General features: G+C 49.8%; 1 protein-coding gene across 1 annotated transcript in view; it reads right to left on the bottom strand.

The window, feature by feature from the left end:
• Positions 1–1,830: 1,830 nt before the first annotated feature.
• Positions 1,831–25,428, bottom strand: part of LOC144489010 (protein Shroom2-like) — a 63,133-nt gene continuing 39,535 nt past the window's right edge. The window contains exons 3-7 of the mRNA XM_078206959.1: positions 22,038–22,094; positions 17,520–18,176; positions 9,598–10,116; positions 7,929–8,097; positions 1,831–2,267 (exon numbers count right to left, since the gene is read on the bottom strand). Coding sequence (XP_078063085.1) covers positions 1,884–2,267; positions 7,929–8,097; positions 9,598–10,116; positions 17,520–18,176; positions 22,038–22,094 — 1,786 coding nt within the window. The 3' untranslated portion in view covers positions 1,831–1,883. The remainder of the gene's footprint in view (positions 2,268–7,928; positions 8,098–9,597; positions 10,117–17,519; positions 18,177–22,037; positions 22,095–25,428) is intronic.

The raw sequence follows: 25,428 nt of genomic DNA, 5'->3' as shown, positions 1-25,428 counted from the left end.
GACTGTGGGAGGAAACCGGAGCACCCGGAGGAAACCCACGCAGACACGAGGAGAATGTGCAAACTCCACACAGACAGTGACCCGAGCTGGGAATCGAACCCAGGTCCCTGGAGCTGTGAAGCAGCAGCGCTAACCACTGTGCTACCGTGCCGCCCACAATGGCAATTGAGGTGCTCGTCGAGACACCTTTTAAATAAATTGTGCGTTTCTGTCTCTACCAGCCTTTCAGCAGCGAGCAGAGGGGCAGCACGGTGGCACAGTGGTTAGCACTGTTGCCTCACAGTGCCAGGAACCCTGCTTGGGTCACTGTCCGGGTGGAGTCTGCACCTTCTCCCCGTGTCTGCGTGGGTTTCCTCCGGGTGCTCCGGTTCCCTCCCACAGTCTGAAAGATGTGCTGGTTAGGTGCATTGGTCGAGCTAAATTCTCCCTCAGTGTACCCGAACAGGCGCTGGAGTGTGGCGACTAGGGGATTTTCACAGTAACTTCATTGCAGTGTTAAAGTAAGCCTTACTTCAGTCAATAAATAAACTTTAATTTAAATAGTTCTAGACCCCTTCCACCCTCCAGGCGAAAATATTTTCCTAATTTCCCCTCTAATCTTTCTATCAATAGATGCGCTGGTTAGCTTGATTGGCCATGCTAAATTGCCCTTGGTGTTGGTGGGGTTAGTTAGGGCAGATGCATGGGAATATGGAGATAGGGCCTGGGTGGGATTGTGCTCGGTGCAGTATCGATGGGCCGAATGGCCTCCTGCTCTGTAGAATTCTATGATTCAATCACTTTAAATCTATGCCCCCTAGTCACTGACCTCTCTGCTAAAGTAAATAGGCCTTTCCCATCCACTCTGTTCAGGCCCCTCACAGTCTTGTACATCTGAGTGAATCTCCTCTGTACCCTCTCGAGAACTATAACAGCCTTTCTGTAACGAGGAGACAGTCTGAGGATTCTGGGTAGACCATTTAGGACGGAGGTGAGGGTACATTTCTTCACCCAAAGAGTGGTGAGTCTGTGGAATTCATTACCACAGGAAGTAGTTGATGCCAAAACATTGAATGTATTCAAGAGGCGGCTGGATATAACACTTGGGGCGAATGGGATCAAAGGTTATGGGGGGAAAGCAGGATTAGGCTATCGAGTTGGACGATCAGCCATGATGGTGATGAATGGCGGAGCAGGCTCGAAGGGCCGAATGGCCTCCTCCTGCTCCTAGTTTCTACGTGACCAGAACTGCACACTGAATTGGCATGGTCAATATTTATTGACAATCCCACGTGTTGCTCTGAGGAGGTGGTGAGCATTCTCCTCTAACCATTATAACAGTTTGAAACAAGCCAAAGGCCGCCTCAGAGGGAAGTGAAGAATGGTGTGGGACTGGAGTCACACACAGCTCAGACTGGGACGTCTGCTTTCCTTCTTCAAGAGCATTGGTGAATCAGTTCACCTTTTCCGACAATGTGAAAGCTTCACGGGCATTTTTACTAATCCTAACTGTTTACTTGCAGGTTTTTGCCGACTGAATTCAAATACTCAGACCCCAGATTGAGATTGGAACTGCTGCCTCACAGCGCCAGAGACCCGGGTTCGATTCCCGGCTTGGGTCACTGTCTGTGTGGAGTTTGCACGTTCTCCCCGTGTCTGCGTGGGTTTCCTCCGGGTGCTCCGGTTTCCTCCCACAGTCCAAAGACGTGCGGGTTAGGTTGATTGGCCATGCTAAATTGCTCCTTAGTGTCAGGGGGATTAGTGGGGTAAATATGTGGGGTTACGGGGATAGGGCCTGGGTGGGATTGTGGTCAGTGCAGGCTCGATGGGCCGAATGGCCTCCTTCTGCACTGTACTGATTCTATGACACTATTCTATTCTATTCCGTGATGTATCACGGCCGACTAGCCCAGTATCATAACCACTGTACTATACAACGATACTGGTGCTTTTGTGAGCCTTTCTTGCTTGGTGCCCAAGCCTTGAACAAGTTGGAAAGGCATGAAGCCACGTACCCGCTCGTCTGGAGACGCACTCTCCTCCAGCGTGTTGAGGGCATTCTCCACCCTGGCCAGCCGACCAGAAAGGGACAGCAGGAGATTCACCACTTTGTCCAGGTCTCCGATGAACATTCGGAACTTTTCAAACTCGTTGGGTTTGCAGACGTCTTTGACGAAGGCCTCCACCTCGTCCCCCAGGAGATTGTTGGCCTGGATGTCATCTTGTAGGCTCTCCCGGGCATCACGGAGCACCTGCAGCTTCTTACTTATACTGTCGATCAGTTCCTGCTGTGGGAGCAAGACAAGAACACAACTGAACAAAGAGAACAATGAAAAATTACAGCACAGGAACAGGCCCTTCGGCCCTCTGAGCCCGCACCGACCACGCTGCCCGACTGAAGTAAAGTTTTATTTATTTACTAGTCACAAGTAAGGCTTACATTAACACTGCAATGAAGTTACGGTGAAATTCCCCTAGTCGCCACACTCCGGCGCCTGTTTGGGGCAAGGCCCCTTAGAATCCTGAGATGCGTAGGTTAGAGGGATTAGTGGGTAAATATGTGGGGGTAGGGCCTGGGTGGGATTGTGGTCGGTGCAGACTCGATGGGCTGAATGGCCTCCTTCTGCACTGTAGGGTTTCTATGAAAGGCACCTAACCAGCACGCCTTTCAGACAGTGGGAGGAAACCGGAGCACCCGGAGGAAACTCACGCAGACACAAGGAGAACGTGCAAACTCCACACAGACAGTGACCCGAGCCGGGAATCGAACCCGGGACCCTGGCACTGTGAGGCAGCAGTGCTAACCACTGTGCCGCACACAAACCTCCTACCCTTCCGGGGACCATATCCCTCTATTCCCATCCTATTCACATATTTGTTCAGACGCCCCTTAAAAGTCACTTGACTAGGTTTCAAATGAAAAAAAAAAGACCCCCCAGGATTTTCTGAAACACCAGGCCAGTGGTCCCACAATTTCAAATTAAAGCAAAATATTGTGGATGCTGGAGAATGGAAATCGAAACAGAAAATGCTGGAAAAACTCAGCCGGTCTGGCAGTGTCTGTGGAGGGAGAAAAACAGTTAACCTTTCGAGTCCTTGTGACCCTTCTATGGAATTCATTACCACAGGAAGTAGTTGATGCCAAAACATTGAATGTGTTCAAGAGGCGGCTGGATATAGCACTTGGGGCGAATGGGATCAAAGGTTATGGGGAGAAAGCAGGATTAGGCTATTGAGTTGGATGATCAGCCATGATCGTAATGAATGACTCTTCTGTACAATTCCCTGCCCAGTGAAGCAGTTGAGGCTTCCTCACTGAATGTTTTTAAGGCAAGGATAGATACATTTTTGAACAGTGAAGGAATTAAGGGTTATGGTGAGCGGGCGGGTAAGTGGAGCTGAGTCCATGAAAAGATCAGCCATGATCTTATCGAATGGCGGAGCAGGCTCGAGGGGCCAGATGGCCAACTCCTGCTCCTAGTTCTTATGTTCTACAGAACTAGGAAGGGTCAAATGGACTTGAGAGTTGGCTCTGTTTCTTTCTCCTCAGATGCTGCCAGGCCTGCTGAGTTTATCCAGCGTTTTCTGTTTTGATCTCCCACAATCTCAGGCTGTCTACTCTTCCACTGCGGAGACCTCGTTCTTGGACCTCTCTCTTTTCATGCATGTTGATGAAGAGCCCTGATTAAAGTCCTCCCTTTGACCCCGGCGGGACATAACACTGCTGAGATGTTGCAGCAGTGACTGGGTGGGAAAGGGAAGAAAGAGGGTTATAAGTTCATAAGATATAGGAGCAGAATTAGGCCATTTGGCCCATCGAGTCCGCTCCGCCATTCAATCATGGCTGATATCTTCACCCAAAGAGTGGTGAGTCTGTGGAATTCATTACCACAGGAAGTAGTTGATGTCAAAACATTAAATGTATTGATGAGGCGGCTGGATATAGCACACGGGGCGAATGGGATCAAAGGTTATGGGGAAAAAGCAGGATTAGACTATTGAGTTGGACGATCAGCCATGATCGTGATGAATGGCGGAGCAGGCTCGAAGGGCCGAATGGCCTCCTCCTGCTCCTATCTTCTATGTTTCTATATGCTCCTCATCCCCATTTTCCTGCCTTCTCCCCATAACCCGTCAACCCATTAAAAATCTGTCTAACTCCTCCTTACATTTACTCTGTCCCAGCATCCACCGCACTTTGGGGCAGCGAATTCCACAGATTCACAACCCTCTGGGAGAAATAGTTTATCCTCAACTCTGTTTTAAATTTGCTACCCCTTATCCTAAGGCTATGACCTCTCGTCCTCGAATGCCCCACCAGCGGGGAAGCATCCGCTCCACGTCTACTGAGGCGGCTAACCCTGCAACAGCTCTCATCTTCTGGAAAAGGAATCGGCAAGAGGAAAAACTGGAAAAGGGAAAGCTTCTGGAGACAGTTCGATCATCGCCTACAGTCTAGTTTCTGTTTACAGCCTTATGAAAAGTGATCCACCCTTACAAATCCAGGCACCTTCGGTTCTGTGAAGATGCCGGTGTGTAGGCCTTGGCTTCATTTATCACAGGCCATGTATGGGTAAGCGGACTCCAAATGTTTAAAGTTCATTGATTAGTGTCATAAGTAAGGCTTACATTAACACCGGAATGAAGTTACTGTGAAATTCCCAAGTCGTCACACTCCAGCGCCTGTTCGGGTACACTGAGGGAGAATTTAGCATGGCCAATGCACCTTAACCAACACGTCTTTGTGGGAGGAAACCCACGCAGACACGGGGAGAACGTGCAAACTCCACACAGACAGTGACCCAAGCTGGGAATCGAACCTGGATCCCTGGCGCTGTGAGGCATCAGTGCTAACCACAGTGCCACCGTGCCTCGAGATGTGGCTAATTGCACTTGTGATGAGTAAACAAACAAATAATAGACACAGTTATTTGGCACATGATCTCCACATTCATATTTGCATGTGTGAACTTTACCCCTTTGTGCTTTTTGGTAAAGACCATAAGAGACCATAAGACATAGGAGCGGAAGTAAGGCCACTCGGCCCATCGAGTCCACTCCACCATTCAATCATGGTTGATTTCAACTCCATTTACCCGCTCTCTCCCCATTGCCCTTAATTCCTCGAGAAATCAAGATAAGAGATTGAATAAAAGATTGAAAGGTATAGGAAGAGGCAGAGTGTTTATTTTAGTGTTGGGAGTGATTGACTTCCCCGGTTACTGGATGGTGGTGGAGGTTTGTTAATGACGACAGTCACACGGAGTATATTTACCTGCACATTACGATCGTGTGCGAGGGGTTTTCTACTGAAACGGGTACATGTGCAGCACAGTGGTTAGTACTGCTGCCTCACAGCGCCAGGGACCCCGGTTCGATTCCCGGCTTGGGTCACTGTCTGTGTGGAGTTTGCACGTTCTCCCCGTGTCTGCGTGGGTTTCCTCTGGGTGCTCCGGTTTCCTCCCACAGTCCGAAAGACATGCTGGTTAGGGTGCATTGGCCATGCTAAATTCTCCATCAGTGTTACCCGAACAGGAGTGTGGCGACTAGGGGATTTTCACAGTAACTTCATTGCAGTGTTAATGTAAGACTACTCGTGACACTAATAAATAAACTTTATGTGGCTAAAAGCATGGCTCTGGATCCACACCTGCGGCTAGTCAGTGATTCCCGAGGACAGCAATGGGGCACAGAGTCCGACTGACAGCATTCAGCAGTTACTGGAACCTTTTATACGGCCGGTCAGACGGTTGGTGTGCGCAGAGAGCCCGAGTTCGAGCAACTGTGAAATCGACACCGGGCTACGGGGTTGTCCTTTCCCCACCCTGCTGTCTACAGTAATAAATATCCTCACCCATTTCCTACATCAGACGGGGAGGTAAAGACTTTGGGTCCCCTGGAGATGCATTAAAGTTAAAGTTTATTTAATAGTGTCACAAGTAGACTTACATTAACAGTGCAATGAAGTCACTGTGAAAATCCCCCCGTTGCCACGCTCCGGCCCCTGTTCAGGTACACTGAGGGAGAATTTAGCATGGCCAATGCACCTAATCAACACGTCTTTCAGACTGTGGGAGGAAACCGGAGCACCCGGAGGAAACCCACGCAGACACGGGGAGAATGTGCAAACTCCACACAGACAGTGACCCAAGCCGGGAATTGAACCCGGGTCCCTGGCGCTGTGAGGCAGCGGTGCTAACCACTGTGTCACCGTGCCGCATGAGGTTCCAGCTGGAGTTTAGCCAGTTACACAGCAGACTGAAACAAGGCAATGGGTAGCTGTGGACTGCTTACCCAGCTCTGACCCACAGCAGGTCATGCTGACTGGACACCAGACCTTTACCATCCGTCACATGCAGATGGAACAGGCTGCAGCCCATAGAGGCTCAGGAGTGTTGACCCTCACTGCCCCCTCCGATGTTAGAGAAGACACCAGCTCTTATCTGCAAGGGATGGCCTGGCATCTTGGATTTGTGAATGTTTTATCACATGGAGTAGCTGAGGTCTCACCAACTTTTACAGATGCACCATAGAAAGCATTCTTTCTGGTTGTATCACAGCTTGGTATGGCTCCTGCTCTGCCCAAGACCGCAAGGAACTACAAAAGGTCGTGAATGTAGCCCAATCCATCACGCAAACCAGCCTCCCATCCATTGACTCTGTCTACACTTCCCGCTGCCTCGGCAAAGCTGCCAGCATAATTAAGGGCCCCACGCACCCCGGACATTCTCTCTTCCACCTTCTTCCGTCGGGAAAAAGATACAAAAGTCTGAGGTCACGTACCAACCGACTCAAGAACAGCTTCTTCCCTGCTGCTGTCAGACTTTTGAATGGACCTCCCTTGCATTAAGTTGATCTTTCTCTACACCCTAGCTATGACTGTAACGCTACATTCTGCACTCTCTCCTTTCCTTCTCTCTGAACGGAATGTTTTATCTGTATCGCGGGCAAGAAATAACATTTTTCACTGTATGTTAATACATGTGACAATAATAAATCGAATCAAAGATGGATTTAAAGTTGGATACATGAAGGAGAAAGGAATAGGATATGTTGCTGGGGTGAAATGGGAGGAGCTTGGGTACAGCATTACTACAGACACGGACTAGTTGAGCTGAATGGTCTGCCTCCGTGCTATAATTTCAATGTAAAACACATTATTTTAAAACAACCTGAGATCACTTGCTGAGATTCCTAATTCAGAAAAGAAACAGCTTTTTAAAAGTAGTGATCTAGACGCCACCGTAGGTAACGGCTTCATTCCAATAGGAACCTTCAACTCCCGTTTTAAACATAGGGTGGCACGGTGGTTAGCACTGCTGCCTCACAGCGCCAGGGACCCGGGTTCGATTCCCGGCTTGGGTCACTGTGTGGAGTTTGCACATCCTCCCCGTGTCTGCGTGGGTTTCCTCCGGGTGCTCCGGTTTCCTCCCACAGTCCGGGTGCATTGGTTAGGGTGCAGTGACCCGAACAGGCGCCAGAGTGTGGCGACTAGGGGATTTTCACAGTGACTTCATTGCAGTGTTAATGTAAACCTTACTTGTGACTAGTAAATAAACTTTAACTTTAAACTTTTTAAACAACGCTTTCTCAATGCAATATCAGCTCAGGTCATTCCAGAGATCCCCCACAAACGAGGATGTGGACACACCAGGGACCAAAGGCAGTTTTAGTAGCTGCACTTTATTCTAAGCAGACACGAGGAGAATCTGCACAGTCAGTCAATCAAGGCCATTGTGTTAAAGCTGCTACCCCGATGTTTTCAGAAAGTTAGTTTCCCGGTACAATAAGGAGACAATAAATTCCCGCCCTGCCAGCGGTGCCCACATCCCAAAAATTCCCAACAGGCTGTGGACATGCCAGGGACCAAAGGCAGTTTTAGTAGTTGCACTCTATTCTAAGCAGAGGTCCTTCACCGGAGTGGCCGAATGAATTAACAGGTAAATTACCTTTTTCTCTGTCAGGTCGTGATTGAGTTCATCTTCAGACTCTTCCTCCTCCTCCATCTGCTGCTGCATATCCTTCATCTTGTTCAGCAGCTCAGCCTTTGGTGCGGACGTGCTGTAGTAGGTGGAGCTGGTGGTGAGGGAGGCTCCGAGAGGCAGTATCTCTTCTTCCCTGGCGAGTGAGAGAGCCAAAAATAAGTACCGCAGGACAAAGATACGTCACCCACAACCGGGAACCGTTAGCCGGGTAACTGCTGCCTTTCTCCTCGGGCACTCAGGGCTGAGAACTCGGTCACCTCACGGTGGGCAGACATTGCCTGGTTTGCTGTAGCCCTGATTGGAAGGTGTACTGACAAAGAATTGAGGTCAGTCACATGTGTCAGTGTTTCTGAGACATTCGGAAGGAGCAGCGAGATTTAGAGAAATCATGGCTGCCTTCTTAAGTGGTTAGTCGGTTCATAGAATCCATAGAACCCCGACAGTGCAGAAAGAGGCCATTTAGCCCATCTGGTCTGAACCACTCTGCCACCCCATCCCTGTAACCCCCCCAGATACTTACCACGGCTAATCCACCTAAACTACATCTTTGGATACTAAGGGGCAATTTAGCATGGCCAATCTACCTAACCTGCACATCTTTGGACAGTTAAGGGGCAATTTAGCGTGGCCAATCCATCTAGCCTGCACATCTGGCGGCACGGTGGCACAGTGGTTAGCACTGCTGCCTCACAGCGCCAGGGACCCGGGTTCGATTCCAACCTTGGGCCACTGTCTGTGCGGAGTCTGCACGTTCTCCCCGTGTCTGCGTGGGTTTCCTCCGGGTGCTCCGGTTTCCTCCCGCAGTCCAAAGATGTGTGGGTTAGGTTGATTGGCCATGACCCTAGTGTCAGGGGGATTAGCAGAGTAAATGCGTGGGTGTTGCGGGAATAAGGTCTGGGTGGGATTGTGGTTGGTGCAGACTCGATGGGCCGAATGGCCTCCTTCTGTACTGCAGCATTCTATGATTCTATGATCTTTGGATACTAAGGAACAATTTAGCATGGCCAATCCACCTAAACTGCACATCTTTAGACTGTGGAAGGAAACTGGAGCACGCGGAGGAAACCCACGCAGACATGGGGAGAACGTGCAAACTCCGCACAGACAGCCAACCAAGGCCATTGTGTTAAACCTGCTACCCCGATGTTTTCATGAGAAGCCAATAAATTCCCACCCTGCCAGCGATGCCCACATCCCAAAGATTCCCAACAGGAAAGCACTGTCAGTGCGACATGAATAAAGTTCAGTGAGCTCTGAACCCTCGACTGACACCTTCACGTGAACTTTGCGAGCTGCTCGCTATTGATGTGGGTGGCACAGTGGTTAGCACTGCTGCCTCACAGCGACAGGGACCTGGGTTCGATTCCCGGCTTGGGTCACTGTCTGTGTGCAGTTTACACATTCTCTGCGTGGGTTTCCTCCGGGTGCTCCGGTTTCCTCCCACAGTCCAAAGATGTGCAGGTTAGGTGGATAGGCCGTGCTAAATTGCCCCTCAGTGTCAGGGGGACCAGCTAGGGTAAATGCATGGGGTTATGGGAATAGGGCCCGGGTGGGATTGTGTTCGGTGCAGACTCAATGGGCCGAATGGCCTCCTTTTGCACCGTAGGATTCTATGATTAATCCACGTCCTTACCTTTCCTCTGTCGGCTTGGGTGAATAAGATCGACTGGGGAGCAGTTTCCTGCGTTGCTGTGCTTCCTGCAAGAAGCAGTCGTCTTTGGGGAATATCCCTTCCATCAAATCCATGGTGGTTTTCATTTTAGAATTCGGATACAAAATGTCAGCCAGGGATCGGTCCTTGTCAACGATCTCCCTGGCCAGTTCCTCCGACTTGATGTCCTCGACACTCTTCTCTGTGGCTTTCCCACAGCTGGAGCCGGGAGAGAGTTCCTCGTCTTCCCCCGCGCTGCTCGCTGCCACCTCAGCCGGGCCGACGCTCAGACCGGCCTCTTGTCTGGAGTAGGCAGCAAAGAGGGAATAAGGGTTCTCACAGGTGCCGATGCTTTCCGCCCGCTCCTGGTCGGCGAAGCCAATGAGGTCCACGTTGTTGAGGAGGTTGTGCCGACTTTCCTTCTCTGTCTGGCTTTCCGACCGGACTATTTTTATCGGCACCTTCTTGACCGTCATGTTGTTCTCCGTCACTTTCTCGATCCTGTCGAGGATAAAAAGCATCGCTTAGCGGGGAAAGGAGGCTCGGGGGCGGGGGAGGGGGGGGGCGTCAGCAAACAGCGGCGTAAAGGGTCACTCAGAGAGAGAGAGAGGGGACAACCCAGCTGCTGAAGGATGCCTAGCTTGCTTCCGCACCAGTCGCCAGCACTTCACACAAACCCTTCTCAATGTGTAAAATCAACACACAGCCGCCTCACAAACGTGACTTCCCTTGCCATGATTAGCTGCTAAGTCTTCACTCTGAATAATCATTCCGGGCCGAAGGCTGATAAGATTGCAATCTGACAACAAGTGGTTATAGTGTCCTGAATGGCCATTTGCGAGAGTGCGGCGAATGATAAAAGGTACTGCGGAGCAGCTAACTCAGCCTGTTTACTGACAGGATATTCAGTGAAAAGAAGCCAGTTACTCAGGGGAAGAACTAAAGGTACAAATGGTCATTGTCTTGCTTTTGCATTCCTGCTGTGAAGCCTCACCCACTGACAACACACAATGGACATTCCAACACCATTTGGCAGCCATTTAAACACCGCCTCTCAGCTGGTAGGTAGCTGCTGAAGAGTGCGGAACAAACCCCAGTATTGTTCTATAACGGCTGCTGCACATTTCTCTCTCTTCTCCCAGCTATGGATCTGGCCTACTGAGTGTGGCGACCGGGGGAATTTCACAGTCACTTCATTGCAGTGGTAATGTAAGCCTTACTTCTGACACTAATAATAAATAAACTTAAAAACTGCTCTCCCCCACAGCCCTGCTAACCTTTTCACATATTACTGTGTACAGTTCTGGTCACCCTATTACAGAAAGGATATTATTAAACTAGAAAGATTGCAGTAAAGATTTACTGGGATGCTACCGGGACTTGATGGTTTGAGTTATAAGGAGAGGCTGGGTAGACCGGGACTTTTTTCTCTGGAGCGTAGGAGGCTGAGGGGTGATCTTATAGAGGTCTATAAAATAATGAGGGGCATAGATCAGCTAGATAGTCAATATCTTTTCCCAAAGGTGGGGGAGTCAAAATTAGAGGGCATAGGTTTAAGGTGAGAGGGGAGAGATACAAAAGTGTCCAGCGGGGCAATTCTTTCACACTAGAGGGTGGAGAGTGTCTGGAACAAGCTGCCAGAGGTCGTAGTCGAGGTGGGTACAATTTTGTCTTTTAAAATGCGTTTAGACAGTTACATGGGTAAGATGGGTATAGAGGGATATGGGCCAAATGCGGGCAATTGGGACTAGCTTCGTGGTAAAATCTGGGGCAGCATGGACAAGTTGGGCCGAAGGGCCTGATTCTATGCTGTAAACCTCTGTGACTCACCTATCCGATTCTCTTCTGAAAGTTATTAATGAATCTGCTTCCATCATTCTCTCTTTCAGGCAACACATTACAGGTTATGGTGCTGGTTGGTTCGCTCAGTTGGCAGGACAGCTGGTTCGGGAAGTGGAACAACATCAACAGCGTGGGTTCAATTCCCGCACTGGCTGAGGTTATTCATGGAGGCCCCACCTTCTCAACCTTGCCTCTCGCCCGAGGTACGGTGGGTGATCCCCAGGTTAAATCACCACCAGTCAGCAGCCGATGGTCATCTCGGACGATGGCCACTTTGTTCTCACCTTTATCATGATGGCGCAGTGATGATGTCACTGGGTTAGTAATACAGAACCCCAAGCTTAAATGTTCAAATCCCACCATGGCAGCTGGTGGAATTTAAATTCAATTAATAAATCTGGAATATAAAGCCAGTCTCAGTCACGGTGACCATGACAACTACCATCAATTGTCGTAAAAACCCATCTGGTTCACTAATGACCTTAGGGAAGGAAATCTGCCGTCCTTACCTGGGTCTGGCCTACATGTGACTCCAGAGCCACAGCAATGTGGCTGACTCTCAGCTGCCCTCTGAAAAGGCCATGCCAGCTGTCCAAGGGCAATCCGGGATGGGTAACAAATGCTGGCCTTGCCAGTCACGGCCACGTCCCATGAAATAAAAAACTTGCTGTGTGAATAAAAACTGTCTTCATTTGCCCTCTGCTCAACAACCATCCTGACAATTCAAACACTTTCTCCTCACGCACTTTATCGAACTCTTCCATTACGTTGAACACCTCTTCCAAATCCCCCTCAACCAACTCTGGGGCACCTTCCCTGGTCTCCACAGGTATCAACCCAGTAAATCTCTCCCGCACCTCTTCAAAGGTGCGGCACGGTGGCCCAGTGGTTAGCACTGCTGCCTCACAGCGCCAGGGACCCGGGTTCAGTTCCCAGCTCGGGTCACTGTCTGTGCGGAGTTTGCACATTCTCCCCTTGACTACGCAGGTTTCCTCCGGGTGCTCCGGTTTCCTCCCACAGTCCAAAGATGTGCAGGTTAGATTCTCCCTCAGTGTACCCTAACAGGCGCCGGAGTGTGGCGACGAGGGGATTTTCACAGTAACTTCATTGTAGTGTTAATGTAAGCCTATTTGTGACACTAATAAATAAGCTTTAAAACTAAAGGCCCCAGAGTTGGATACAACACTCAGGTTGAGGCCTAATTAGTAATATTTAAATGTTTTCGTACCTTCTGTTTGGAGCTAACAGATCCCCAACACTCCCCATCCAGAATATCACAACTCAGCTGCTGCACTCCATGTGCAATTTCAGGTGGCAAGTGTCCCTCGGTTATTCAACCTTATGGGGCATCACACTGCAGTTCATTGCTGTATGCATCCGCCGTGTGCACATACGTGAACTTTCCAGAAGGGAATAATAACTGACAACGGTGACTGGTAGCTGTCTCTTTTTCACCACTTCCCAAGGGCTTTAAGACCATAAGACATAGTAACAGAATTAGGCCACTCGGGCCATCGAGTCTGCTCCGCCATTCAATCATGGCTGATATTTTTCTCATCCCCATTCTCCTGCCTTTTCCTGCCCATAACCCCTGATCCCCTTATTAATCAAGAACCTATCTATCTCTGTCTTAAAGACACTCAATGACCCGGCCTCCACAGCCTTCTGCGGCAAAGAGTTCCACAGATTCACCACTCTCTGGCTGAAGAAATTCCTCCTCATCTCTGTTTTAAAGGATCGTCCCTTTAGCCTGAGGTTGTGCCCTCTGGTTCTAGTGTTTCCCACTAGTGGAAACATCCTCTCCACATCCACTCTATCCAGGCCTCGCAGTATCCTGCAAGTTTCAATAAGATCCCCCCTCATCCTTCTAAACTCCAACGAGTACAGACCCAGAGTCCTCAACCGTTCCTCATAGGACAAGCTCTTCATTCCAGGGATCATTCTTGTGAACCTCCTCTAGACGCTTTCCAAGCCCAGCACATCTTTCCTTAGATACAAGGCCCAAAACTGCTCACAATACTCCAAATGGGGTCTGACCAGAGCCTTGTACAGCCTCAGAAGACATCCCTGCTCTTGTATTCTAGCCCTCTTGACATGAGTGCTAACATTGCATTTGCCTTCGTAACTGCCGACTTGAACCTGCACGTTAACCTTAAGAGAATCTTGAATAAGGGTTCCCAAGTCCCTCTGTGCTTCTGATTTCCAAAGCATTTCCCCATTTAGAAAACAGTCTACGCCTCCATTCCTCCTTCCAAAGTGCATAACCTCACACTTTTCCACATTGTATTCCATCTGCCACTTCTTTGCCCAGTCTCCTAACCTGTCCAAGTCCTTCTGCAGGAAGGCCATTGTTTGACCTTCCAGAGACCGGCTAACTGAATAAGGGGTCGAACCTGGCACTTTCTGAGCCTCAGCTATACATTGCCTTCATCAATTGTGAAAGTGGGGCTCATTGTAATCCCTAAATTAAAGAAGCCTCCCTATTTGATACCTCGGAACAGAATTATATATTGTTAAATTGCCCCTTAGTGTCCTGAGATGTGTGTGTAGCGTGGTAAATATGTGGGGTTACGGGGTTAAGGAGAGGGGTGGGCCTGGATAAGGTACTCTATCAGGGAGTCGGTGCAGACTCGATGGGCCAAATGGCCTCCTTCTGCACTATCGGAATTCTATGCTTCTATGATATTGGTTCCCTCATTTTCTGTCACATTTCCAAAGACAGGCCTTTATATAATCTCAGGCCTTCTTCATGTAGTGATGTTTTGTTCCAACCGTGGATATAACCTCCACATCTCTTTATCCTCCCTCCGATTCCATGGCTGATTATTGATAATCTATGTCCTCTGGTCACTGACTGGTGTTGGGTTTCTCACGAGTTAGGGGGAGGCACGGTGGCACAGTGGTTAGCACTGCTGCCTCACAGCACCAGGGACATGGGTTCGATTCCCGACTTGGGTCACTGTCTGTGTGGAGTTTGCACATTCTCCCCGTGTCTGCGTGGGTTTCCTCCGGGTGCTCCAATTTCCTCCCACAGTCCAAAGATGTGCGGGTTAGGTTGATTGGCCGTGCTAAATTGCCCCTTAGTGTCGGGGGTCTAGCTAGAGTAAATGTAGGGTGTGATGGGGATAGGGCCTGGGTGGGATTGTGGTCGGTGCAGACTCGATGGGCCGAATGGCCTCCTTCTGCACTGTAGGGATTCTATGAGTATTCTGTTAAAACCCATCAGGATTTTGTTCACCTCAATTAAATCTCCTCTTTAGCCATCTCTGCTCTCGGAGAACAAGCCCAGCTTCTCCAGTGTCTCCACATCACTGTCCTGAGGAAGGGAGAAGCCATTCCGCTCAGTGCAGGGCTCAGGTAACACATGCTCCATTCTTAAAGCTGCCATCAAAAGCTGTATTTACTCCTGAATGCCTGTGGTGAACCATCGTTGGTTCCCACTGAGGGATTGTTCTAATGTTGTTGTTGGGCTAGGGTGGGATTGATACACCTGTGGTTGTTACTGTTGTGGCACATCCCAGTCGGGCTCCGCCTCCTGGGAGAGGTATAAGACCCCCTGCTCGGGCGGGACCTCTTCAGTCTGGGATAGTGTGTTAAAGTTCTGTTCGTTCCATTGTTAGTTAATAAAAGCCTTCTTTTACCGAAGCTTCGTGCCTCGTGTCCAATTGATGCGCATCAATGCCAAATATTCTTTATCCTTTAGTCTAAAGCCCAAGACTCCAATGAAGCTTTTATATCCAGTGAGACACTGACCGCAGCCACTGCTCCTCCCCTGAGACCCTCACGTTAACCTTTGTCCGTCCATCTCCATGACAATCTTTCTCATTGCTGTGTACTCTTGCCAAATGTTGGTTAAGAACCATTCTAAGCTTGGAAAGATCAGGACTCTATTCTTAACTCGCCACGGTGCCCATACAATCCCTACAGTGCAGAGGGAGGCCATTCGGCCCATCGAGTTTGCACCAACAACAATCCCACCCAGGCCCTATCCCCGTAACCCCTTGTATTTACCCTGCTAATCCCCCTGACACTAAGGGGCAACTTAGCACGACCAATCAACCTAACCAGCACATCTTTGGATCTTGGGAGGAAAGCCACGCAGACATGGGGAGAATGTGCAAACTCCACAAAGACAATGACCCAAGCCGGGAATTGAACCTGGGTCCCTGGTGCTGTGAGGCAGCAGTGCTAACCACTGTGTTACCATGTCTTGTACAATAAAGGACCGTTTTGAACTGGTTCTGTTACACACCACACCCGTCTCATGTGCAGCTGTGAAATGTGGTCCCCTGGAACACTTACAAATACCAATTAGTTCCTAGCTCTTTACAGATAACGCAACAATATATAACATCCAACTTTCAACACTACAATGGTCAGTGATCTGTTGACTTTGCATTCTAAGCTTAAATTCCAAAGCTAGTTCCTCCAAATTATTCTTCCCCTGCACACCTACCCTCTGCATCGATACCAATTGTCATGTTTTTATTTTATTTATTTATTAGTTTCACAAGTAAGGCTTACATTAACACTGCAATGAAGTTACTGTGAAATTCCCCTAGTCTCTTCGGGTCAATGCACCCTAACCAGCACGTCTTTCAGACTGTGGAAGGAAACCGGAGCACCCGGAGGAAACCCACGCAGACACGGGGAGAACTTGCAGACTCCACACAGACAGTGACCCGAGGCCGGAATTGAACCCGGGACCCTGGCGCTGTGAGGCAGCGGTGCTAACCACTGTTCCACCGGTGTCCTCTTCTAAATCATTCTTTCACTAAACCTCTGCCTCTCCCCATCATGTCAATCTCTCTTCTTTATCGTTCGACCTTCCTTTTCAAAACAGACAGAAGACCTCTACAGAATAACAGCAATGTTTTACATCATGGGCCCTGACCTTCGACCCTGGGTTATCAATAGTCAGCAATAAAACGGCCTCACCCTAAATAGATCACTACAACCAGGCCCACGTGATTGGCTGATCCACCAACTTAAACACTCCCTCTGCCACCGATGAACAGTGGCAGCAGGGTGTACCATCGACAAGATGCACCACAGCCATTCACCATGGTTCAAAGAACAAAGAAAATTACAGCACAGGAACAGGCCCTTCGGCCCTCCAAGCCTGCACCGACCATGCTGCCCCGACTGAACTAAAACCCCCTACCCTTCCGGGGACCGTATCCCTCTATTCCCATCCTATTCATGTATTTGTCCAGACGCCCCTTAAAAGTCACTATCGTATCCGCTTCCACTACCTCCAGGCGAGTTCCAGGCACCCACCACCTTCTGTGTCGTACATCTCCTTTAGACCTTGCCCCTCGCACCTTAAACCTATGCCCCCTAGTAATTGACTCTTCCACCCTGGGAAAAAGCTTCTGACTATCCAGAGTTCCTGACGAAGCACCTTCCAAACCCACCACCTCTTCCATCATAGAAATCATAGAAACCCTACAGTGCAGAAGGAGGCCATTCGGCCCATCGAGTCTGCACCGACCACAATCCCACCCAGGCCCTACCCCCACATATTTACCCGCTAATCCCACTAACCTACGCATCACAGGACTCTAAGGGGCAATTTTTAACCTGGCCAATCACCTAACCCGCACATCTTTGGACTGTGGGAGGAAACCGGAGCACCCGGAGGAAACCCACGCAGACACGAGGAGAATGTGCAAACTCCACACAGACAAGTGATCCGAGCCGGGAATCGAACCCGGGACCCTGGAGCTGTGAAGCAGCAGTGCTAACCCACTGTGCTACCGTGCCGCCCTCCATCTTGAAGAACAAGGGCAGCAGATACCTAGGAACACCACCACCTGGAGGTTCCCCTCCCAAGTCACTCACCATCCTGACTTGGAGATATATCACCGTTCCTTCACAGTCGCTGGGTCACAATCTTGGAACTCCCTCCCTAACAGCACTGTGGGCGTACCACACCTCAGGGACTGCAGCGATTCAAGATGGCAGCTCGCCACCACCTTCGGAAGGATAATTAGGGATGGGCAATAGATGCTGGGCCTCGCCAGCGGCACCCACTTGCTGGAAGTGATTTATTTATTTACCTGGCCAGGTTGTCATCTTCCACAATGAGCGGGGGCTTGTCGGTGAGTCTCTGCGGGGCAAACTGAGGAGATGGAGACCGAGGAACATCCAGCGGTGGCTTTGGGATGAAATGGAAGGCTGGGCTTTCGCTGTTGTCCTCTTTCACTGCCACCTTCCCCAGGTGGGCGCGCCTCAAGGAGTCGCTGAGTTGAGGCTCCCGGCAGCCCCAGCCAGCGGCAGAGCTTGGTGACAGATCGGTGCCCCTGGCTGGTGTTTCCGTCGTGCCGGCGCTTGGCTGGTCAGGCGGCCCCGAACAGGGGAGCTCCTGCGGCCGGTACTTGTCGGGCTGTGTTGGCGCTGCCCCTTTCCTCTGGCTGGTCGCTGCCAGTTTCTCCTCCGCCCAGGCGATATTGTCGCCCGCGGCCCAGTATTTACTCAGCGGCGGGTTCTGGGTGCAGCTCTGCAGGTGGTCCAGTTGGGTTTTCCTTTCTGATTCACCCTCGCCCGCTCCCGGGTACCGCTGCCCGCTCAGCATGGTGACAGCAGGCTCATGCCATTCCTGAGGCAGATTCCCACTCGCTTGTGCATTCCTTACGGACCAACTGTGCTCAGAATTTTGCTCCAATGGAGATTTCCATCCCTCGGAGGGATTCTCTGTGCTCCCAGAGTCCAGGCACCTAATCAAAAAACACAACGTTAGCTTTAAGCAAGGTTGAATCTTAAAGTACAAGAGGAGGCTATTCGGCCCTGAGAGTCCCTGCTGGCTCTTTAAAAGACCCATTCAGTTAATCTTCCTGCTCTTTCTAAATGGAGAATCGTAAAATCTACAGTGCAGGAGGAGGCCATTCGGCCCATCGAGTCTGCACCGCACACAATCCCACCCAGGCCCTATTCCCGTAACCCCACATATTTACCCTGCTGGTGGGTGGCACGGTGGCACAGTGGTTAGCATTGCTGCCTCACAACGCCAGGGACCCGGGTTTAATTCCAGCCTCGGGTGAATGTCTGTGTGGAGTTTGCACGTTCTCCCCGTGTCTGCGTGGGTTTCCTCCGGGCGCTCCGGTTTCCTCCCACAATCCAAAGATGTGCAGGTTAGCTGGATTGGCCATGCTAAATTCTCCCTCAGTGTCCCAAGCTGTGTAGGTTAGGAGGAATTAGGGGTTGTGGGTATTGGGCGGGAAGGTGGTGCATGGATCTGGGTAAGATGCTAGGTTGGTGCAGACGAGATGGGCTGAATGGCCTCCTTTTGCACAAGATAGAATCTATCTTGTCAATCTCATCATTGAACCTGAACAGAAAATTCAAGACTTCATCTGTATTGAACTGATTCTATGTAAGTATTAGATATCTTTTCCCACACATCAGTTAGCACCGCCACTGGGAATATGGAGACAAGCTTGCCCGGGGATACTGGGCTGTATTAACAGGGTCAGTTAGAAATTCCAGAGCTTATTTCCCAAACCCAAGTCGAAACGCCTCTACTTTCTCAGAAGACTAAGGAAATTTGGCATGTCAGTTACGACTCTCACCAACTTTTACAGACGCACCATAGAAAGCATTATTTCTGATTGTATCACAGCTTGGTATGGCTCCTGCTCTGCCCAAGACCGCAAGAAACTACAAAAGGTCGTGAATGTAGCCCAATCCATCACGCAAACCAGCCTCCCATCCATTGACTCTGTCTACACTTCCCACTGCCTCGGCAAAGCAGCCAGCATAATTAAGGACCCCACGCACCCCAGACATTCTGTCTTCCACCTTCTTCCATCGGGAAAAGATACAAAAGTCTGAGGTCACGTACCAACCGACTCAAGAACAGCTTCTTCCCTGCTGCCGTCAGAGTTTTGAATGGACCTACCCTGCATTAAGTTGATCTTTCTCTACACCCTAGCTATGGCTGTAACACTACATTCTGCACTCTCTCCTTTCCTTCTCTATGAATGGTATGTTTGGTCTGTATAGCGCGCAAGAAACAATACTTTTCACTGTATGTTAATACGTGTGACAATCATAAATCAAATCAAAAAGAATTAAAGAAGAACTTGCATTTAGATAGCGCCTTTTACAACCAAAAGCACCGTGCAGCCAGTGACGGATTTTTTGAAGTTACCATTGTAAAACAGGAAATGTGGCAGTTAGTTTGTCTGCCGTAAGTTCCCACAATCTGCAATGTGATAGTACATCATCATTTGCTGCTTCAAAGTGATCCTGGTTGAAGGATAAACATTGGCCATGACACCGGGGAGAACCCATTTTACTGGTTAAAGTCGTGTCATTGCATCGTTTGGCTGAGGGGGCAGTTGGGGTCTCAGTTTAATTCTTCTCCCCGAAAGTCGACACCTCCGACACTGCGGCACTCCCTCAGTATTACACTGAAATGTCAGCCTTGATTATGTGCTCAAGTCACTGGGGCTTGGATCCACAACCCCAGTCAAAGGTGACATGTGCTAGAGTTCGAGACACAGTGTGTTATTGTATATAAAGCGGAGCAGAGCAGTGAAGAGTGTGGAAATTCCCAATGGGCGGCACGGTGGTTAGCACTGCTGCTTCACAGCGCCAGGGACTCGGGTTCGATTCCCGGCTCGGGTCACTGTCTGTGTGGAGTTTGCACATTCTCCCCGTGTCTGCGTGGGTTTCCTCCGGGTGCTCCGGTTTCCTCCCTCAGTCCGAAAGACGTGCGGGTTCGGTGAAATGGCCAAGCTAAATTCTCCCTCAGTGTACCCGAACAGGCGCCGGAGTGTGGTGACTGGGGGAATTTCGCAGTAACTTCATTGCAGTGTTAATGTAAGCCTACTTGTGACTAATAAATAAACTTTAACTTTATGTTTTATCGGAAATATTCCTGCCTGGGAATGTGTGTGTGGTCTACGGCCCCCTCTGTTGGCCATTGACTGACATTACCAGAGTTATTACGCAGAGTGATGGAGCTTTTGAACCGGACTCCCTTCCCCTGTTTTGGAGGTTCTATCCCAGGCCCAGTTTGTTCAGGGATGGGTTGTAACACTTATTCAACGCGAGCTGTGTTAGTCACACACACGCGTGTCAGTCACACACACGTGTGTCAGTCTGTGTGAAAGAACTCAGCCGAAGACACAGTTACCAGGAGAGAAATCCCACCGTGTCGTTTCCAGTGTGGGGGGAAGGTCAGATTCCGGTTCAGTTCATGGACTCCGTGTGAATGAAGAATCAAAACTGAAAACAGGAGAATCTTCACCATCTCTCACTGAGGATGGGAACGAAGAAACTTCCCTTCACAGATCTCCGAAAAAAACAACAGGAGTCGAATTGGGAAGCTGTTTGAAGTGAGAGGGCGGCACGGTGACACAGTGGTTAGAAATACCGCCTCACAGCGCCAGGGACCTGGGTTCGATTCCTGGCTTGGGTCACTGTCTGTGTGGAGTCTGCACATTCTCCCCGTGTCTGCGTGGGTTTCCTCCGGGTGCTCCGGTTTCCTCCCACAGTCCAAAGATGTGCGGGTTAGGTGGATTGGCTGTGCTAAATTGCCCCTTGGGGATAGTCCTGGGTGGGATTGTTGTCGGTGCAGACTCGATGGGCCGAATGGCCTCCTTCTGCACTGTAGGATTCTATGAGAGTGTGAGAGTGCGCTTTGACGTTAAACTGAGAGACTGTTTGGGGGGGGGGTGTGAGAGTGTTTGAGCACAAATGTGAGTGCATGAGTAGGAGTGTGTGTGTGAGCGTGCATGAGTGTGTGTGTGAGCGTGTGTGTGTGTGTGTGTGAGCGTGCATGAGTGTGTGTGTGAGCGTGCATGAGTGTGTGTGTGAGCGTGTGTGTGTGTGTGTGAGCGTGCATGAGTGTGTGTGTGTGAATGCATGTGTGATTGCATGATTGTGTTTGTTTCGAAGTTTGGGGCATGTGTCTGTGCACAACTGTGTATACGTGAGTGTGCATGCGCGTGTGGAGTGTGCGTTTGCATGTATGATTGCATGAGTGTACCTCTGCACATGTGAATGCATGTGTGCATATGTGCACATGCATGTGTCAGCGTGTTCATTGGATGTTTGAACAATGTTGAGCTCAAAGCCGAATGTTGGCTCAGACATCAGGAGATTCCCCTCGCTCTCCTTTGAATTGTCCTGTGGGATCCTTTAAAGTTTATTTATTAGTCACAAGTAAGGCTTACATTAACGCTGCAATGAAGTTACTGTGAAATTCCCCTAGTCGCCACACTCTGTCGCCTGTTTGGGTCAATGCGCCTAACCGGCACATCTTTCAGACTGTGGGAGGAAACTGGTGCACCCGGAGGAAACCCACGCAGACACGGGGAGAATGTGCAAACTCCGTACAAACAGCCGGGAATCGAACCCGGGTCCCTGGTGCTGTGAAGCAGCAGTGCTAACCACTGTGTCACCATGTTCAAACAGTCGGTGCACTGAGTCAATCATTCACCAGCAAACACAAAGGTTAGCAGCACATTCACAAAGCACATGCAAACCGGGGGAAGGACAGGGTGAACGCAGCATTCTGACCAGGCCCGGCTGCATTCAGTCTCATGCAACATGCTGCAAATGTCTCTTACAGTTCAGAAGGAGCAGAGAGAGAGAGACAGGACAGCACTTCCAGCTGGGGAATGGACCTGCAAAGTGTGAGATAATCAATCAGCTTCATCGATTTCGCCGAGCAACTGGCCAAACCTTTTAACCAACCCTGCATCCAGACACACAGAACAGAACGCCAAACCCAGCCCACCAGGAGGAAAGGAAGAATTTGCATTCATATAGCAGCTTTTGTAACCTCAGGATGTCCCAACGCGTTTGATCACCCACTGACCTCACTTGAAAATGTAATCCTGGTTGTAATGTAGGAATCACAGCAAGCAGTCTGCACACAGGAAACTCCCACCAACAACAAAATAATGGTCAGATAATCTGCTTTAAGTGTTTGGCTGAGTGCTAAATACTGTCAGAAGTCTCTTAACACCAGGTTAGAGTCCAATAGGTTTATTTGATAGCACAAGCTTTCGGAGTGTCACTCCTTCAGGTGAGTGAGGAGTTGTGCTCACAAACAGGGCATATATAGACACAAACTCAATTCATTCACTCCTGCCTGGTGATTGTCGAGCGGTGTTCATTCATCCACTGTTGTAGCGTCTGCAAATGGTCTCCACAATGTACCATGCCTCGGGACATCCTTTCCAGCCTTCAGGAGAACAGTGACCACGACACCACACAACCCTGCCACAGCAACCTCTGCAAGACATGCCGGATCATCGACACGGATGCCATCATCTCACGTGAGAACACCATCCACCAGGTACACGGTACCTACTCTTGCGACTCGGCCAACGTTGTCTACCTGATACGCTGCAGGAAAGGATGTCCCGAGGCATGGTACATTGGGGAAACCATGCAGACGCTACGACAACGGATGAATGAACACCGCTCGACAATCACCAGGCAAGAGTGTTCTCTTCCTGTTGGGGAACACTTCAGCGGTCACAGGCATTCAGCCTCTGATCTTCGGGTAAGCGTTCTCCAAGGCGGCCTTCACGACACACGACAACACAGAGTTGCTGAGCAGAGACTGATAGCCAAGTTCCGCACACATGAGGACGGCCTAAACTGGGATCTTGGGTTCATGTCACACGATCTGTCACCCCCACGACTTACCTGGGCTTGCAAAATCTCACTAACTGTCCTGGTTGGAGACAGTACACATCTCTTTAACCTGTGCTTAACCCTCTCTCCACTCACATTGTCTGTACCTTTAAGCCTTGATTACCTGTAAAGACTTGCATTCCAACTATTATCTTGTAAATTGAGTTTGTGTCTATAAATCAGTATTTTACATCCGTGGTAGGGAAATTATTGGAGAGGATTCTTCGAGACAGGATTTATTCCCACTTGGAAATAAGTGAATGTATTAGCGAGAGGCAACATGGTTTTGTGAAGGGGAGGTCGTGTCTCACGAACTTGATCGAGTTTTTCGAGGAAGTGACGAAGATGATTGATGAGGGTAGGGCAGTGGATGTTGTCTACATGGACTTCAGTCAGGCCTTTGACAAGGTCCCTCATGGCAGACTGGTGCAGAAGGTGAAGTCGCACGAAATCAGAGGTGAGCTGGCAAGATGAATACAGAACTGGCTCGGTCATAGAAGACAGAGGGTAGCAGTGGAAGGGTGCATTTCTGAATGGAGGGCTGTGACAAGTGGCGTTCCTCAGGGATCAGTGCTGGGATCTTTGCTATTTGTAATATATATATATAAATGATTTGGAGGAAAATGTAACTGGTTTGATTCGGAAGTTTGCGGACGACACAAAAGTTGGTGGATTTGCAGATAGCGATGAGGACCATCAGAGGATACAGCAGGATATAGATCAGTTGGAGACTTGGGCGGAGAGATGGCAGATGGAGTTTAATCCAGGCAAATGTGAGGTAATGCATTTTGGAAGGTCTAATACAGATAGGAAATATACAGTAAATGGCGGAACCCTGAAGAGTATTGATAGGCAAAGGGATCTGGGTGTACAGGTACACAGGTCATAAAGTGGCAATGCAGGTGGAGAAGGTAGTCAAGAAGGCATACGGCATGCTTGCCTTCATCGGCTGGGGCAATGAGTTTAAAAATTGGCAAGTCATGTTGCAGCTTTATAAACCTTAGTTAGGCCGCACTTGGAATATAGTGTTCAATTCTGGTCGTCACACTACCAGAAGGATGTGGAGGCTTTGGAGAGGGTACAGAAAATATTTACCACGATGTTGCCTGGTATGGAGGGCATTAGCTATGAGGAGAGGTTGGAGAAACTTGGTTTGTTCTCACTGGAACGGCTGAGGTTGAGGGGAGACCTGATAGAAGTCGACAAGATTATGAGAGGCATGGACAGAGTGAATAGTCAGAAGCTTTTTCCCAGGGTGGAAGAGTCAATTACTCGGGGGCACAGGTTTAAGGTGCGAGGGGCAAGGTTTAAAGCAGATGTACGAGGCAGATTTTTTACACAGAGAGTAGTGGGTGCCTGGAACTCATTGCCAGGGGAGGTAGTGGAAGTGGATACGGTAGTGACTTTTAAGGGGCGTCTTGACAAATACATGAATAGGATGGGAATAAAAGGATATGGTCCCTGGAAGAGTAGGAGGTTTTGGTTAAGTCGGGCAGCATGGTCGGTGCAGGCTTGGAGGGCCGAAGGGCCTGTTCCTGTGCTGTAATTTTCTTTGTTCTTTATATGCCCTGTTTGTGAACACAACTTCCACTCACCTGAAGAAGGAGCGACACTCTGAAAGCTTGTGCTGCCAAATAAACCTGTTGGACTTTAACGTGGTGTTGTGAGACTTCTTACTGTGCTTACCCCAATCTAACGCTGGCATCTCCACATCATGCTAAATACCGACCACTCGCTGGGAAGCCCCTCCCCCCACCAACCCCGGCTCACCTTCAAAATAGTGCCTAGAAGTTTCTACATCCAGTGGAGGCGTCAGATGGGGATTCAGTTTGAGGCAGTGCAGCACTCGCTCAACACCGCGACGCCCCCTCGGCACTGCGGCACTCGCTCAGCACTGTAACCCTCCCTCGGCACCCCGACACTCCCTCCGCACTCCCTCGTCACCGTGTCGCAGTATCGTCCCAGACTATGCGCCGAAGCCTCTCAGGTGGATCTTGCACCCACAACTTTCTGACTCAGCGACAATAGTCAAAGCTGACACCAAAAACAAAGAGGCGTAACTGGGTACCACAGTAACAGCCCCACCATGACTGCTGCTATGGAAACAGAATGTCCGGACCACACTGGGACCAGTCTACACCAATCCCAGTGCCCACTGGGTCACATGCCCACTGGAGCCAAGAGAGGCATGTCCCCCACCCAACCCCCTCCCCCCCCCCACCCCACTATCAACCACCTCCCCACCACACACTGCCAAACTGGTCTGTCTCACTCATCATCGTGACGCTCCCACTTCTGAGGGCAACTCGGAAG

This window comes from Mustelus asterias, unplaced genomic scaffold (genome assembly GCF_964213995.1).
Source record: "Mustelus asterias unplaced genomic scaffold, sMusAst1.hap1.1 HAP1_SCAFFOLD_1920, whole genome shotgun sequence".
Classification (NCBI taxonomy): domain Eukaryota; kingdom Metazoa; phylum Chordata; class Chondrichthyes; order Carcharhiniformes; family Triakidae; genus Mustelus; species Mustelus asterias.
Note: the sequence above shows the minus strand (reverse complement) of the source record. Positions and strands in the feature narration are given on the sequence as shown.